Consider the following 16,550-nt stretch of genomic DNA (forward strand, 5'->3'; position numbering starts at 1 on the left):
GTGAGATTACATAGAATGAAATTGCTGAATAACAATATATGTTGGAAATGCAAAACGGGATTGGGAACTTTTTTTACACTGTATATGGGAGTGTCCATTGGTGGCTCCATTCTGGGCAGAAGCTGTGGACTTCCTGAGTGAATGGTCGGGTGAAGTGATCCCCTTGACACCTGTTATGTGTTTACTAGGGGACAGATCTCAAATACCAACTGTACCAAAAAAATTACTTTCCGTTATCATTGTGGGCCTGATTACAGCTTCAAGAGTTATATTAAGGCATTGGAAAACGGCTGTGTCTCCTAATCGGAGGGAGTGGATGGATGCAATGGTGGACACGGCGTCCTATGAGTCTATGCTCTGCAGACTGAAGGGTAACATGGAGGAAGGGACAAATCCCTGGGACTCTTTCTGGAAACATATTAAAAAAAAGGATAAAAATAAGGGGACCAGAGACTGAAAGCTGTACGGTTTTGTATTTTATTTAATGGTCTGGATTGCTTGTATGGATCTCTCTTTTTAAAGTGTTTTTTGGTTTTGATTCTCTAATTTTATGTTTGTGTGACATGTCAGACGATGTCTATGCCGAAAAGACCCAATACTTGTAAGATTACCCTGTACCTGTTCATATGTTTATATGTTCTTGAAAAAACTCAATAAAAACTTAAATGAGAAAAAAAAAAAAAAAAAAAATTCAGACAGAGTGGACAATGTAGTTATGTCTCCATGAAGACGCTGTTTCAACAGTAAACATTGACTATGTGCATCAGTTGTGTAACATACGTTTTTCACAGGAGACTGGTAGCGGGGGGGCGTCTCTCCGTGGTCCTATGACGCCTGGCTGCCGCTGGGGAGGCCACCTGCACCGTCAAATAAAACATAGAACCAGTAACTGTAGGGAACAAGGAGAAACTTTATAATACGGCTGAGAAGCGATGTCACACAATTTACCTTCTTGCGCGCTGGAAGAGATGGGACGTCCACTACGTCAGACAGCTGAGAAGGAGACACTTCCTCCGTAGCACAAAGGGTCGTGCTACTGAACCACCGTGGGTTCAGTGGAAGGAAGGACTCCTTCTCCTATGGAAGACAAAACACCACAAAGACAAATGAATATTTGTCAGGTCAAATACACAAAGTTTAAATACTAACCAGTTAACTTGTTGTGAAAAAAGAAAAGAAAAAAAAGTAAAAGAAAAATAAGTCACCTGCTGCTGAGCCACGCTGGCCGGACCAGGAACCTGCGGCTGGGAAAGCACATCACATATTTGATTAAATAGGTGCTTTTTAGTTATGACTGTGAACCCGTGAACCAAAATGTACACAAACACATGAAAAAAAAGACACATAATATTATAATAAATTAAAAACTTTAAAAAAACCTACTAACCTTGCTGCTCTGACCAACAACCTTCCACTGGAAGGGGTCAGGAGACAGGAGCACGTACCTCTCCCATCACAACCAGCTTAGGAGAAACCTTCCTAAGGGCTGTGAAGGAGTAGGAGACACCGGGGGAGGGGGAGGTGGTGGTGGTGTCTCGAGGAACTGCTCCGTGGAGGCCCACAGCAGCTGGGTGAGGATCCCCATCCCCTCACGGTCGCTCAGGTGAACCTGCAGACATGACAATACAAATCCATTTACAGACAGTTTAACTTCAAAGGTAGCTCGTGTCGACTGTTTCATATCGACACACAAGAAATTATAGCAAATTAGACCTTTTCTATCACACAGATACTCTACTTACGCCGTCTCTGCTCCACAGATCCAAGCGCGTACGGGGGAAGTACTCCTCCGCAGAGAAGTACCTCAAACCTAAAGACATGAAAAAAAGAAAAAAAAAAGTCATTACAGTATTCACACATGTATGACTATGTTCATCACAGATATTTTTAAGTACATTTCTTTTACTTGTTTTAATTGACAAGATTTTTTGTTACTTACCCATGCGAGCTGCCACACGATGGTACGCGTGGCGAAGGGCCCTCTGGTGCTCCTCATCCTCGTTCAGGCGGGGGGGAAGTCCACCACAAAGACCTGTAGGACACAAAATTTTAGAAAACACCAACTGACAGTTTCATTCAAAATCACACACACACCATATTTAGTACACATTTTTTTGAAAGCTCATACAATTAATCTTATTAAAGTAGTCAATGTACTACTAGTGTTGTTTAACTACTAAGAATATAGGACAAGCAAGACATTAAATAAATGCTTACCTCTGGCCAGCGGCTCCTCACAGCAGTGAGGAATCGGGCGTGGTCGACGGCTGCCTCGTCGACGGTCCTGCTCGCAGTCAGGTTGTTGCTAGGAGCAAGAACACAAACAGCATCAGGGTCTTGAGGAACCTTAGCATGTAGGACTTCAGTGCGCAGCTGAGCAGCATGGGCCCCAGGGGTCGACATGATACCAAAAGAAAAACTTCCCTTCTGGCATCTCGGTGAAACGGTCCACGAAGGCCCGGAGATGGGAGTCCCCGACAATCAGAACAAACTGCAACAACAAAGAAAATTTCATTAGCATGAAAATCATTAATCCCTCTCAAGATCAATTACTTCCTTCATAAACTGGACAATAATAGCACCTGCTTGTCAGGAGACTTAGAGCTTTGAAGTTGGCCACGTCTCCACCGGATGGCGGTAACCGGTACCACGGCCTGTTTGGTAAAGTACAAAACAGATAAAAGGTTAAAGTGATGAAGGAAAGGCTACTAGGAAATATCAACAATCACTTGTTTATACCAGTAAAAAAGTACAGGAAAACCTGTTGAAAAAGTTCAGTATTGATGATGAATTAATTTATTGATCATTTAGGGATAAAACAAGTAGATACTTATGTGCACGAACTTGCACATCATCCGGGCTCCAGAAAGGCTTGGCTGGGGGTGAAGATCCAACTGTCTGATGACAGATTAAAGACAAAAAAAAAATAATAATAATTAACGATAATCATAATAACAAGCATAAGATAAAGACATACAAGTTAAAACAAAATATAATAAAACATGTCTCATTGTGTGTGTGTGTGAGGTAGGAACATACGTTGCCGACTGGAGCTCAGGAGCAGGGGGGGTGGGTCTCCCTGGTCCTCTTGGTCCTTGACCCTCTGGAAGGCTCCTCTCCAGCCGAGGGGGACACCGTCTGATGAAACATTAACATCAAAAGACATGGCAGACATTCAGATCTCAGCAGTTAAGGAGAAAGCAATAGATGTAACATTTCTACAGCCATTTTCATGCAGACAGTTGTCACTGCGACACAGAGGCTTATCTACTGTGCAAGTACCTCTGGGGGGGTGGGGGAAGACCTCAGCTCCTCCAGGTTGAGCTTCCTCCAGCGCTGCTTCAACACCACAGACCGCCTCGACTTCCTTGGCATCCTGCTGATAGAAGTTAAAAACAAGAGAAAACAACAAGAGAAATGCTTGTCAAACTGACCTAAACCACCTAATGTAAACTAAACTAATCTAAGACAACCTAATATAATCTTATATGTAGAATGAAATTTGAGAAAACGAAGATGTGGTGATTGTGTGTGTGTAGGTGATGTGTGGTGATACTGCTCTGTGAAGGTTGAGGGCAATGGATCAAGGATGATGGTCACTCTCAGCACAGGAACCCTTTAATCTAATCAAAGACAATAGGCAATAAAAAGATAAATGTCTCTCAAATGTTACGAGTCAGTGTTAGCAACAAGTTAATATCATAACAGACACAAGTTAAACATCTGTACTTGTCATAATTTGTGTGTTTTTGGGCACAGTATTTTTTAAAATATTTCTATATTATAAACATTTAATCTTCCCAAAATCGCGACAGTAATGTTTAGATTCAATTACCTCACTTTTGTCAAAGGTGTGCGGATGTTAGCACAGTTAGCTTTTCGCTCCGGTTAATGTTTCTTTATAGAAAAAGCAAAGTCACCGCTGTTGGCTTAGATCGCGGCCTAATGTTTTACATACAAGAGTCGAGTAGCGCCATTAGCTCGTTTTAATATTGTTGTATTGAAACAGTCTGACTTAGCCCCGTTACTGTTACCGAGACACACATATCATATACTTATGGACCCTTATAGCTTTGCTAATCGCTGTTGGCCTGGAACTACGGGGCTCCGGGTAGCGGAGCTAACAGCTAATGGAGGTCCGTTAGCTGTTAGCTATCTGTGCACTTGACACTCCGCTGTTGGCCCGGAGCTACCGGGTTCCGGGTAGCGGAGCTAACAGCTAACGTTAGCTATCTGTGCACATGACACTCCACTGTTTTATGAATGTATTATAATATAATACAGTAACAAAATATCAATGTTAATTAGAATACTTGATTAATAATGATAGTAATTGATTGATGTTGAATTATTATATATTATTGAATGACATAAAACAATATATGTTTTATTTATTTTATTTGCATATTATAATAAAATACATGAATGAAAATGTTACTATGAATTAATAATATTGATAATATTAATACCTTAAAAGTGCTTTTCAACACAAATGTACAGACAGCATTCCATTTAATTTTTTCAGCTGATGGATTATGAAGGCTTGAATGAGTGACAAGATAATTAAATATAGTTTAAATGTTGGGATATATACTGTGTATGTGTGTGTGTGTGTGTGTGTGTGTGTGTGTGTGTGTGTGTGTCTGTCTGTCTGTCTGTCTGTCTGTCTGTGTGTTTGTGTATTAAATTGACTCATTAATGAATCTGTCACTCTTTCTTCTTATTAGTGGTGCTGTGCTCCACACAGCCGTCTATAAAACCCTATTGCTTTGCTTTAGAGGGGTCCCATTTCCTCGTCCCATTCATTCCTTAAGGGAAACTTTTCACTGACATCACGAAAAATTGATATTCTACAGAGTTGCGTAATAGCATAACGCGTCGAGTTGAGCCGCACGTTAAATGAATGAAAAATTGATCATTAAATATGGTTTAAATGTTGGGAAATATACTGTGTGTGTGTTTGTGTCCATTTGTGTGTGTGTGTGTGTGTGTGTGTGTGTATTAAACTGACTCATTGATTTATCTGTCACTCTCTCTTCTTATTAGTGGTGCTGTGCTCCACACAGTCCTCTATGGACCCCTATGGCTTTCCTATGGAGGGGTCCCATTTCCTCGTCCCATTCATTCCTTATGGGAAACTTTTCAAGTTTTTCGCGATGTCAGTCACAAAAAATTAATGTTCCTCAGAGTTGAATGATACCATACCGAATCCGGTCGAGCCGCAAGTTAAATAAATGAAAAATTAATCATTAAATATGGTTTAAATGGGGGGACAGGCTGACCATGGCTGACTGAAGACGTATTTTCAACGAGCTCCCACTTCCACTTGATTTTATCTGATTTATCTGCAGGTTAGTTGTCCTTTTTTGACTTGATACGCTAGTACAGTGCCGAAAGACTAAACAAGAAGAAGAAAAGTAAAGTTTTGACAAGCTGCAATGTCGAAACAGACGAAGATTCAGGCACGAAACGGGGCTAATGCTTCAGCCGCTAGCGCTAGCCAAGCAGAGTACTCGCCGCCACAAGCTAGCGGAACCCCACCGGACATGGACACAACTGCTCTCATCCACAAGGTAACACAAAACACACTAGCATGCATGTTTTACCGGTGTTTTTTACCATGCCCACGCCTTATGTATTTGTTAAATACAGAAAAAGCACCCGTAACTGAAACCGCGCCCTATAACCCGGTGTGCCCTATGGTCGTGAAAATACAGTATATGTCTCAAGTGCATGGGAGCTACTCAAGAATAGATCTTTTTTGTGTATCAAAGACAGAAATGTATAGAATAAAAGACAGTACAGTCGAACCAATTACTATTTCAGATCATGGCCCTGTGACTATGAAAATCAACCTAGGTGCGGACAATCACTTCAGACACTGGAGGCTTAACGTATCCCTGTTAACAGATATGAATATTAGGCAAGAATTGAGGGAGGCTCTGACTGAATACTTTATTATAAATGATGATGGTAATGTCTCCCCCTCAATTGTATGGGAGGCTAGTAAAGCCACTATAAGAGGGAAAATTATTTCTATAGGGTCCAGAATAAAAAAACAAAGACTCGCTAAACAACAGAGTTTGGAAGATGAAATAAAAAAATTAACGAGAGAACACAAACAATTTGGAAAGAAAGACACTTTGAAAATACTAAAGGAAACGAGACAACAACTGGATAAGGTTCTGACGTATAAAGCAGAGGGTGCCCTGAGATTTACTAATAGAAAATATTATGAAATGGGAAACAAGGCTAGCAGGCTTTTGGCTTTTCAACTCAGAAAGGCTCAATCTAGCCGTGCAGTTCCAAAAATTAGGAATCCTGAAACCAATCTTTTTGAGACAGATCGCACTAGAATAGCAAACTCATTTTCCACATACTACAAACAACTATATAAAGGTGAAGAACTTGAATTTAAGGAAAAAAGAATCTTAGAGTTTTTAAAACCACTTAAAATGAATAAACTATCAAATGAGGAGATGGAACTTTTAATACAGCCTATCACAGAGAGTGAAATTAGGGAAACCATTCTTAAAATCAAAAACAATAAATCACCAGGAATAGATGGTTTCTCTGGAGAATACTATAAGATATTTATGAACGAACTCACGCCTATACTGTGCAAATTATATAACTATGTTCTAAAATCAGGAGACCCCCCAAATTCATGGTCAGAAGCCATACTATCAGTAATACATAAGGAGGGAAAAGATCCCCTCCAATGTAATAGCTATCGCCCAATAAGTTTACTCGGTGTAGATTATAAAATCCTAACCTCTATATTAGCAGTCAGAATTCAAAGAAATATAAAAAAAATTAATACAACCAGATCAAACAGGGTTTATATTAGGACGTCAAGGATCAAATAATATAAGAAGAGCAAGCAATAGCAGCAGGAGACAGTCAACCGTCAATGCTTCTCGGCTTAGATGCCGAGAAGGCATTTGATAGGGTGGACTGGCAGTTTCTGAAACAGACACTAATAGAAATGGGCTTTGGGAATATATTTGTGAACTGGATAAACCTACTATATAAAGAACCCTGCTCGAAAGTTAGAGTTAATGGTCACTGTTCTAGCTTTTTTAGGATTGAACGAGGGGTGAGACAAGGAGACTCACTGTCACCCATCTTATTTGCTATCAGTATAGAGCCTCTGGCAGAGACAATACGCCAAAATGCTCAAATTCAAGGGATAACAGATGAAGGAGGCTCAATTCATAAACTAGCTCTGTTCGCGGATGACATTTTACTTTTTGTAAAAAATCCATTCTCTTCCATTCCTGCACTTATGAAAACCTTGCAAGAATACGGATCAGTGTCCGGATATAAAATTAATGAAAATAAATCAGAAGCCATGATGATTTCAGGCATCTGGCCTACGCAACTGAATAATAGTGTCTCCTTTCGCTGGTCTAAACAAGGATTTAGGTATTTGGGAATAATTATTACCCCTAATCCCACCCAACTATTTGAGGAAAATTACAACAAATTAATTAAACAAATTAAAAATGATGTGGCACGGTGGGAAATTATGCCACTGTCCCTCATAGGAAGAATAGAGACGGTAAAAATGAATCTACTACCGAGACTTCTCTTCTTATTTCAATCCCTCCCTATTAGAGTACCAGTTACCACATTAAAAATGTTAGATAGATTAGTTTCAACATTTATATGGCAAAAGAAGAGACCAAGGATAAGATTGAAATCTCTTCACCTACCTAAAGACAAGGGAGGTTTGGGTTTACCAAATCTCAAAAGCTATTACTGGGCTGCACAGATAAGTGCTATAGTGGCATGGATCAGAAAGGACCAAGAGACAATATGGACTAAGATGGAGCAAGATTCTGTAAAGGATGTCTCCTTAGCAGTACTCCCTTTCATAGATGTAAAGTCCGTTAATAAAATCAAAATAAAGAACGAATGGATAAAACACATCTTAAAAGTCTGGACAACTGTGAAGAAAATACTTAAGGGACCAAAGTCGATCTCAAGGGCCCTATTGATTGTAGGAAATATAGATTTCCCGCCCTCCCTATGGGACAGTGGGTTCAGAAGGTGGGCAGACAAAGGTCTCCGTACAATTAATCAGCTTTTTATAGGAACGGAATTTAAATCATTCTCTCAACTTCAGGAGCAATTTGGTCTCTCATCAAAAGATTTTCACAGATATCTTCAGATCAGGCATTATGTCACATGTCACAAGGAAAAGGACATGGTCAGAGATAACCCCAATGAAATAGAAGAGTACCTAATCAACATTTTGGAGAAACAACACCCAACAAAAAAACATCTATCTAACATATACAAAAGACTAGTAATGGATGCTTATCAAAACACGGACTATATTAAAGAAAAATGGGAACTAGAAATGAATGTTATAATTGAAGACTCTGAATGGAATGATGTGTGGGCAGGATGCCATAGGGGTATTAATAGTCAATTATGGAAAGAATTTGATTGGAAGGTAAAGATTAGATTTTTTATCACTCCCCTTATGATTTCTACGTACGTGAAGAATTCCAGTGCAGCATTATGCTGGCGAAATTGTGGTAATACTGGAGACACCACACACATTTTCTGGGATTGCCCAGTTCTGAGTGGGTTCTGGGATGACATCAAAAGGGAGATTGATACTATGTTGGGGATAGATGTTGCTCTGGATCCAAAACTTTTTTATTAGGAATTATTCCGAAAGATGTGTACAATACTGAGCAACGATATATACTGCGGATTCTTCTGCTTGTTGCGAAGAAAATGATAACAGTAAACTGGAGAGACGTGAAACCTCCAACCATGGGTCAATGGTCCCAGAGACTGAAAGATGTCTACGCAATGGAAAAAATGACAGCCAGTTTGCAGCTGAAAACAGACATCTTTGATCAGAGATGGTCCTGCATTGCCAGATATCTGGGGTTGGAATTTTGACTACCTGTTTGTCCATTCATTTATTTTTGCTTTCTTTATGGCAGCTGGTCTCGATACGTATGCTTAGTGATATGTTGTATGATGTGTCAGGAATTGTCTTGTTTTGTTAAGTGAATTGCCTTGTCTTGCTAAGTGCTTTGAAAAATAATGAAAAAGTTTAAATAAAAAGTTAAAAAAATATATATATATATATATGGTTTAAATGTTGGAAAATGTACTGTGTCTGTATTTGTGTACGGTATGCGTTAGTCTGTCACGCTATCTGTTGGCCCAGCTGATCTCGGTTGCCACGGTGATCATTGCCTGCTATAGAGGTGTCCATAGTGGGCTGGCGAGCACACGCTTTGCCCCGTGACGAAAAAATCATGAAAGCTAGAGCAAAAGTTGGATCCCACATTGATAATTTGGACTTGTATCTACGTTTTAAAGTTTGAATGGTGTGTCTGGGTCAACGTATGCCAGAGCAGGAGATGTTCAAAACATGTTGAAGATTTGACTTTTTTTTAACTTTTTTTACCTCGTCCCATTCATTCCTTATGGGAAATGTTTGGCAGTTTGTCGCGTCTTATGACGCGAAAACTTGATATTCTGAAAAACTGAATGATAGCATACTGAGTCAGATCGAACCGCACGTTCTGATGTATTGTTTGTTTGTTTGCACTCAATGGTGTGGGACGAGTTAGCGACAGAAAAATGGCTCTATATAAAACACACATTGGACACATTGTGAGAGAGAAGACAAGTGTGGCTACAACTCTGGAAAATATCACTGTTATCGAGTGTAATTTGTGGCCGGGATCGTCATGGAAAGAGAAAATTTCTGAGTTTTTTTTTTAGTCTCTCTCACTCTGTAAGTTGGTCTCCTGCACTCTGCTGCGCGAACATTCCGCAATACACACTCATTGAAAACCCTGAATTTTCCCAAAATCACTCATCATCGTTAAGGGGTCAGAGTTCAAAAACTATACATCGTAGGAAAAAAGTTCAAATACAACATTAAATAGAAGAGACTTGTGCCTACATTTTAAAGTTAGAATGGTGTTTCTAGGCGAATTTATGCCCCGAGCAGGAGATGTTTGAATAACTTTGCAGATTTGACCCCGTCCCATTCATTCCTTATGGGAAATTTTTCGCAGTTTTTCGCAACTTACGTCGTGAAAAATTAAAATTTCAAAAATCTGAATGATAGCATACCGAGAAATTTTTCTTATTTAGTGGGTGAGCACAGCCCACTAATAATCAGCTGATCCATTTTATTCCCTGATCCAGAGGCTGTTTGTGGTGCCTTCCAGCTCAAAGCAGAAGGAGATTCCTTTTGCCAGAGTGAACCACAACAAGTACATGGTGACTGACAAGATCGCCTACATAGGTAAGGCAGTACGCACACACACATTGTGTTTTGTTATGCTAAATTATTCTAAAAATCTTTGAATACTTAAAATGCCTGTAAGCTGAATACTTTATAGTTTTGAAAATATTAACATCTGATTAAACACCCCAAACTCAGATCACCTGTACAGTCAGCCCAGTGTGTGAGAAATGTGATAAAAGCTTGACTATATATGTTATTTTCTGTCTCCAGGTACGTCTAACTGGTCAGGTGACTACTTTGTGAGCACAGCCGGCTCTGCATTGGTTGTCAACCAGACTGCATCACAGTCTGTGGAGCCCACCGTCCAATCACAGCTGCAGGCCGTGTTTGAGAGAGACTGGAACTCCGACTACAGCACTCCTCTCACCCAGCACTCCAACCTTAAAAACTTGTGTTAGTCTCAATTTTACAAACATATCATTCTGCATCACAGGGGGACACTTCTGTTCAACACAAACTGCAGTGCCATATTTGCGTCATTTTGTAATTATCAGCTGAAACACGTGTTCACACTGTGAACAGGAAACATCAGCCACAGACAAGCCCTTAGAAGAGCAGAGTTTCTCTGTTGGTTAACTCCTCATTCACACCAATACTGCTTCTTCTCCTATTTGAGTGTGGAAAGCGTGGTCAGGCTGCCACAGTGCAAACCACAGAGTATGTCAAAACAAAATATAGCAGCCTTGCAGCAAAAGGTTTAAACAGAATCAACTTTTACAGTGACGCCATGCTGCAGTGGCCTGAAAGTGGGTGGTATGACAGTATTGTTTCAAACGTCCACACTAAATTTATAAAATGACACTTTAGCCTATTTCTTTGATTCTTATAATGGAGTTTTACTAGGTTTATTACATGTGTTGGTTAACACGGTACATACACTTACCAGCATTGACAAACCAAAAACAGACGTGTGTGATCAACTTAAATGTATTGATTCATGTGGTTTCTATTATGCAGTGTCAGTACCAGTAGGGGGTGCTCTTCTATCTTCCCCCATGTTACATGATCTATTCATTGATCACTCTCTACTTTTAAACATCAGTCTCAGACACAACTTCAGCCTCAGGGGGAGATTTTTTTCTTCCCTGCTCATCTCAGAGAGTAAAGTGTGTTTCTTAAACAATATTTTTTTTAGTTTGCCGCAATCTGGAATAATTAGTGCTTAAGATGGTGTGACGTGCCTGAACTGTACATAGATTTTTTTTAAAATTTCCTCTCTCAGTTTGCATGACTGTTTTAAAATCCATTATTTTAATAATAAAGTCAGCGGTGTGTACAGGGGATTGAACATCTGCAGCAGCAGTAACAACGATGAACTCATTTATTTTTCCACTGTGTGGAGTGATTGAACCTACCAATTAGTGAAGAGGTGGTTGTTATGGCAACTGTCCAAAGAAGCGTGTTTGCCAGTAGTGGCATGCAGTTATTGTGTACACGTCATTATCTGCTTCCTCTTTATAAATTACTCTCAATAAATGTCTTTGAATCAAACCTGTTTGAAGTTCTTTATGTGATCTCTGATACATAGTTACTTTGAAATGTCTGCTGAGAGCTCACCACTTTCTCCAAATATTCTCCCATAATAAAAAGACTTGTTGGCTGATTCTGATCTTGGAGAAAAAAAAACTTAAATATTTGTAGACCTGAAAACTCCTGCCGTAGGTTGTTCACTATGTGACATCCTTGAAGGTTGTGATACTGGACTGCTTTTACCTATTCTGTCTCCTAAGATCATAGATGGGTGCTCAAAGTTAAAGTGTGGACTGAGATTAGTACTTATCCTAGAAGAAAAGGGACAAACTTCACAGGATATTAATGTATTGAGACTTGTTCTGTGCCGACTGACTGGGTCAGATCAAACTGGGAGATGATAGCTCAGTCTTTGATTCCCTTTAATCCTGCACAGGTGTGAAGACTGGAGGCATGGAGGGATCACTGACCGAGCCCCTGAGCCAGAGACCTGTTTGAAGTTAACACAAAACTCGATTAAAAGTCCTGATCTCATTTTCTTCACATCAGAGTTCAAATCCAATCTAATATTAACAGTCACATTGAATCAGTTTGGCAGCAGAATAACTGGTTTTAAAAGGTAGCGTCTGCACCTGAAGCTTTATTTGATGATTCGATGTGATATATTTTAGCGTTCTGTAATGTTCAGTGTATCTGCGGAGAGGAGCGTCAGTGTTGATCTGTTGTGGTACAGGAGCAGTGGTCTCTTCAGGTCCTCCTTTACCTCTGCTGCTGGGTTGTTCAACCTCTCCATGCAGTTCTCGGATGGAAAGAAAAGAAGTTTGTGTCGCTTATTACAGGCTGTCAAAGTTAAAACTAGTCGGTAACTATTTTCTGTTACATTTGCTAAAATTGTCATAATGATCTGACAGTAGAACAAGATACAGGTTAGATGTGTAAAAATCCACGGTTCTTGGCTCCATCCGGTGGCCCTAATTTGATTTGCAAGAATCCACTGCTCTCGGATCAACACAACCAATCAGAGCCAAAGGGAGTGTCTGAGAATTGTCAATCATTCTCTAGCACATGCATGTTGTCAGCAGTGCCTGCTCTTACCTGGTCAGATATGATCAAGCCCAAACTGTAAACAATGGCAGACAACAACAACAACAGAGCTGAAAAATGTCCCACCATTGCGCACGTCAAAGTGAAGATTTAAGAAGACTGACGAAGAAAAGCAGCAGCAGAGAGAAGACAAGGATAAATATCGAAGCAAAGCAAAGCGGAGTTAGCTGCATTTCTGCTGGACAAGTAAGGACCCCTGCTTGATATATGTTTAATTCTATGTTTTAACCACAAGGCTTTGGTGTCGGTGGTTACTGTAATACTCGCAATAGTGCATATGGCCGTACGATGTTGCAGTCAAGCTATGTAGCTTGTTGGTAAATCTAGCTTGTTAGCTTGTATGCTAACCCCAGTGTTTAACATTGTGTTTATGGCTACTGGTTAGCTCATGCTTCAGAAAGACAACATGGCGCTGCACTGTGGTAACTCTGTTTCCCGCCATGTGAGGAATATTGTTTGTTACCCGGGTCACTACAGTGACTCGGCATCAGGCACCTGTCACTGTAATTTAGTTGTATTGGTCAGAAATGGAACAATCGGGGCTTATGCTGTTGTTGTTATTTTGAATGTGACATCTTGGTTATCTGGTGTCTGACCTGGGAACTGTATCATTCAAGTAATCTGCAATAATCCCCGCTGAGTCCATGTTTTTCTTGTAACTCCAGACTGCAGCTTTAAGTCATGTGACAGCAATGTAGTCTGTTTATACATCTAGCAATTTAATTTACACTTCGAAAATCTCAAAAGAGGTAGATTTATGAAGATTATCTTGATGAACAAAATTTGTAAATATCTGGGGCGCTGCATAGCTCAGTCGGTAGCGCGCGCGACCCATGTGCCGAGGCTCTGCAGCGGACCTGGGTTCGACTCCCGGCCCGGGTCCCCTTGCTGCGTGTCACTCCCCGTCTCTTTCCCTGTTTCCTGTCCAACTCTTCAAGCTGTACTATCAAATAAAGCCAGAAAAGGCCAAAAAAAAATACTAAAAAAAATTATAAATATCTAAAATGTATGTTTTCCACCGAGATTAGCTTTTTGTCGATGGAACCAGGGGGATGCTAACTTCCTGGTTAGCCTACAATAATACATCATCCCTGCAACACTCTATTGGCAACTTTGACACATGACTACATTATTAAACATCATGTATTCATGGGTCAGGATGTTATCATGCTATCCTCTTTAAATGGCCCTTCAACATACTGCAATCACTGCATCTTACATTTTACTAACATCCTTTTTAGTGAAAAGCGATTAAACAATCTTGAATAAGGTAATTAAAAATCGTACAGTCCTTTGGATAAATAAGTGGTGGGCACTCATCACAACTGTAGATTTTGATTTTGAATCACTGTTTATTAATATTTGTATTCTGTTGGTCTATTATTAAAAGTTTCTGATTGTTTATTTCCTATAGAATGTGGTTTCTATACATTGACAGAGGCCAGTGGAGTAGGAAGTAGCCTGGACATCAAGGTAGCCTCCTGCTACTAATTAGCTTTTAAGGGCATTAAAGCCCCCATTGGCTTCATGGTTGCGAGGAAAGTGGGAGAAACCGGAGCATCCCGGAGTAAAACCCATGTCAATACAGAAGATACATAAAAAATTCAGAGAAGTTCAGGCCTCTGGTCGTTATGGGCCAGTTTCCAGCCGTCTAATTCCTATGGAAAGTGGGAGAAGAAGCTGTTATTTTTAGTTTTGTATAACGTTTTTTTAAGCTAACCTGGACATCAAGGTCGCCTCCTGCTCCACTGGTCTCTATACATTGACAGAGGCCAGTGGAGTAGGAAGTAGCCTGGATATCAAGGTAGCCTCCTGCTACCAATTAGCTTTTGAGGGCTTTAAAGCCCCTATTGGCTTTATGGTTGCAAGGAAAGTGGGAAAAACTGGAGCATCCCGGAGTAAAACCCATGTCATTACAGAAGATACATCAAAAATTAAGAGAAGCTCAGGCCTCTGGCCGTTACGGGCCAGTTTCCAGTTGTCTATTTCCTATGGAAAGTGGGAGAAGAAGTTGTTATTTTTAGTTTTGTGTGACGTTTTTTTAAAGCTAACCTAGATCAAGGTAGCCTCCTGCTACCAATTAGCTTTTGAGGGCTTGAAAGCCCCCATCAGTTTCATGGTTGCAAGGAAAGTGGGAAAAACCGGAGCATCCCGGAGTAAACCCCATGTCATTACAGAAGAAACACCCAAATTCAGATAGGCTCAGGTCTCAGGCCATTATGGGCTAGTTTCCAATTGTCTATTTCCTATGGAAAGTAGGAAAAGAAGTTGTTTTTTTTAAGCTAACCTGGACATCTAGGTCGCCTCCTGCTCCACTGGGCTCTATACATTGACAGAGGCCAGTGGAGTAGGAAGTAGCCTTGACATCAAGGTAGCCTCCAGAAGATACATCAACTTTCAGAGAGCCTCAGGTCTCTGGCCGTTACGGGCCAGTTTCCAGTTGTCTATTTCCTATGGAAGCTTTTGAGGGCTTGAAAGCCCCCATCAGTTTCATGGTTGCAAGGAAAGTGGGAAAAACCGGAGCATCCCGGAGTAAAACCCATGTCACATCAGGTCTCAGGCTGTTAACGGGCCACAGAACCTGCATATGACGTTATGTTGTTTTGGTGGTGTCGTCAGATGATCTTTGAAGGTGGGGGCAATTTCTCTCTGCCTAACCCCGTGTTTTACACAGGTTGAAAATTGTCAGTAGGCAGGACACCAATCTTTCGTCTACCTCTGAAGGATTTGGAGATGAATTCGCCCACAGAGGAGAAGAACCTGCTGATGGCGCAAGGTTGTTTTGGTGGTGTCATCAAGTGATCTTTAAATATCAGTGCAATGCAACTATCAAGTCTTGGGTCGTCCATATTCAGTGCAAGCAATAGTGTCTCTGCACTGCCTGAAATTAAACACAGTTCTTTAAAAATTGCCTTTCTGAGGTTTTTTTAACGATTTGATGTATAAATCTGCACCTTTAACCTTAGCCCATATGGTTTTAAATAAACGCTGAATGATGTCCTCTTTTTTTTCAGGAATCACATGGACTTTGACGAATGTGTCCCAAACCACCATCTCAACAAGCAGTCGGACAGACAATTTGTCTTGTACCACCTTTGGTGTCTCCTCAACTCTGGAGGCTGTCTTGGGAGACTTTGGCACCTGGTACATTAAAGTCCGTGTCACACTTTGACTGTGGCTGTCACTCTGAGTATACAGCCACCAGCTCATTAGGGCTAGAAAATTCCTCACTTGCATCTCTATGTCAGCATACATGACAGAGCGTGAAATGGCAACCTCTCTGTTCAAGCAGGTTTGTGCCCCAGGTGTTTGTATTTCTTGGAAAACCTCGGGGGTGTCTCCATTTGTGAGGTGACTGTAGAGGACATCACTCAGTTCCCGTGTGACCTCCTGGGATTCACCACTGGAGATCTTTTCGAACCAAGGAATCGAAGCCTGCTCATCCGCATTTTCACACTGGTCTGTCTCAATTAAAGAGTCAATACTATCTATGAGCGACTGCAACGACTGACTGCTGTCATCGTCCATGTCCTGAAGGAACTGTGCCTTTAGGTTTGCTGCGATGCGACAAATGCCGGCCCTGGCAAGACTCTTAGCAAGAAAGGTTTTTATCTTGCTGCACACTATTTTCAGTTTTTGCTGCTGTTTGGGTTTTGGACTGGAACTTGCAAAGCCTGTC

General features: G+C 40.6%; 2 protein-coding genes and 2 long non-coding RNA genes across 4 annotated transcripts in view; 1 reads left to right on the forward strand and 3 right to left on the reverse strand.

Moving 5' to 3' along the window:
• Positions 1 to 2,403, reverse strand: part of LOC119012969 (formin-like protein 5) — a 35,899-nt gene extending 33,496 nt beyond the window's left edge. Inside the window, exons 1-6 of the mRNA XM_037087250.1 lie at positions 2,347 to 2,403; positions 2,218 to 2,305; positions 1,940 to 2,032; positions 1,743 to 1,810; positions 1,476 to 1,609; positions 781 to 857 (exon numbers count right to left, since the gene is read on the reverse strand). Of these exons, the coding sequence (XP_036943145.1) occupies positions 781 to 857; positions 1,476 to 1,609; positions 1,743 to 1,810; positions 1,940 to 2,032; positions 2,218 to 2,305; positions 2,347 to 2,403 (517 nt within the window). The remainder of the gene's footprint in view (positions 1 to 780; positions 858 to 1,475; positions 1,610 to 1,742; positions 1,811 to 1,939; positions 2,033 to 2,217; positions 2,306 to 2,346) is intronic.
• A 308-nt stretch (positions 2,404 to 2,711) lies between these two features.
• LOC119013014 lies at positions 2,712 to 4,121 on the reverse strand. The gene is made up of 4 exons (XR_005072659.1): positions 3,836 to 4,121; positions 3,283 to 3,623; positions 3,040 to 3,138; positions 2,712 to 2,898 (listed from the first exon to the last, which is right to left on the reverse strand). It is a non-coding gene; the product is annotated as an uncharacterized LOC119013014 (long non-coding RNA).
• Positions 4,122 to 5,308: 1,187 nt separating this feature from the next.
• Positions 5,309 to 11,788, forward strand: LOC119013104 (5'-3' exonuclease PLD3-like). The gene is made up of 3 exons (XM_037087479.1): positions 5,309 to 5,573; positions 10,195 to 10,294; positions 10,508 to 11,788. The coding sequence occupies exons 1-3, from the start codon at positions 5,439 to 5,441 to the stop codon at positions 10,693 to 10,695; spliced, it is 423 nt and encodes a 140-aa protein (XP_036943374.1). The 5' UTR covers positions 5,309 to 5,438; the 3' UTR covers positions 10,696 to 11,788.
• LOC119013106 lies at positions 11,505 to 12,618 on the reverse strand. Its single transcript, XR_005072691.1, has 2 exons — positions 12,400 to 12,618; positions 11,505 to 12,257 (listed from the first exon to the last, which is right to left on the reverse strand). It is a non-coding gene; the product is annotated as an uncharacterized LOC119013106 (long non-coding RNA).
• Positions 12,619 to 16,550: the final 3,932 nt, after the last annotated feature.

The sequence above is a fragment of the Acanthopagrus latus genome, chromosome 22 (genome assembly GCF_904848185.1).
Source record: "Acanthopagrus latus isolate v.2019 chromosome 22, fAcaLat1.1, whole genome shotgun sequence".
Lineage (NCBI taxonomy): Eukaryota > Metazoa > Chordata > Actinopteri > Spariformes > Sparidae > Acanthopagrus > Acanthopagrus latus.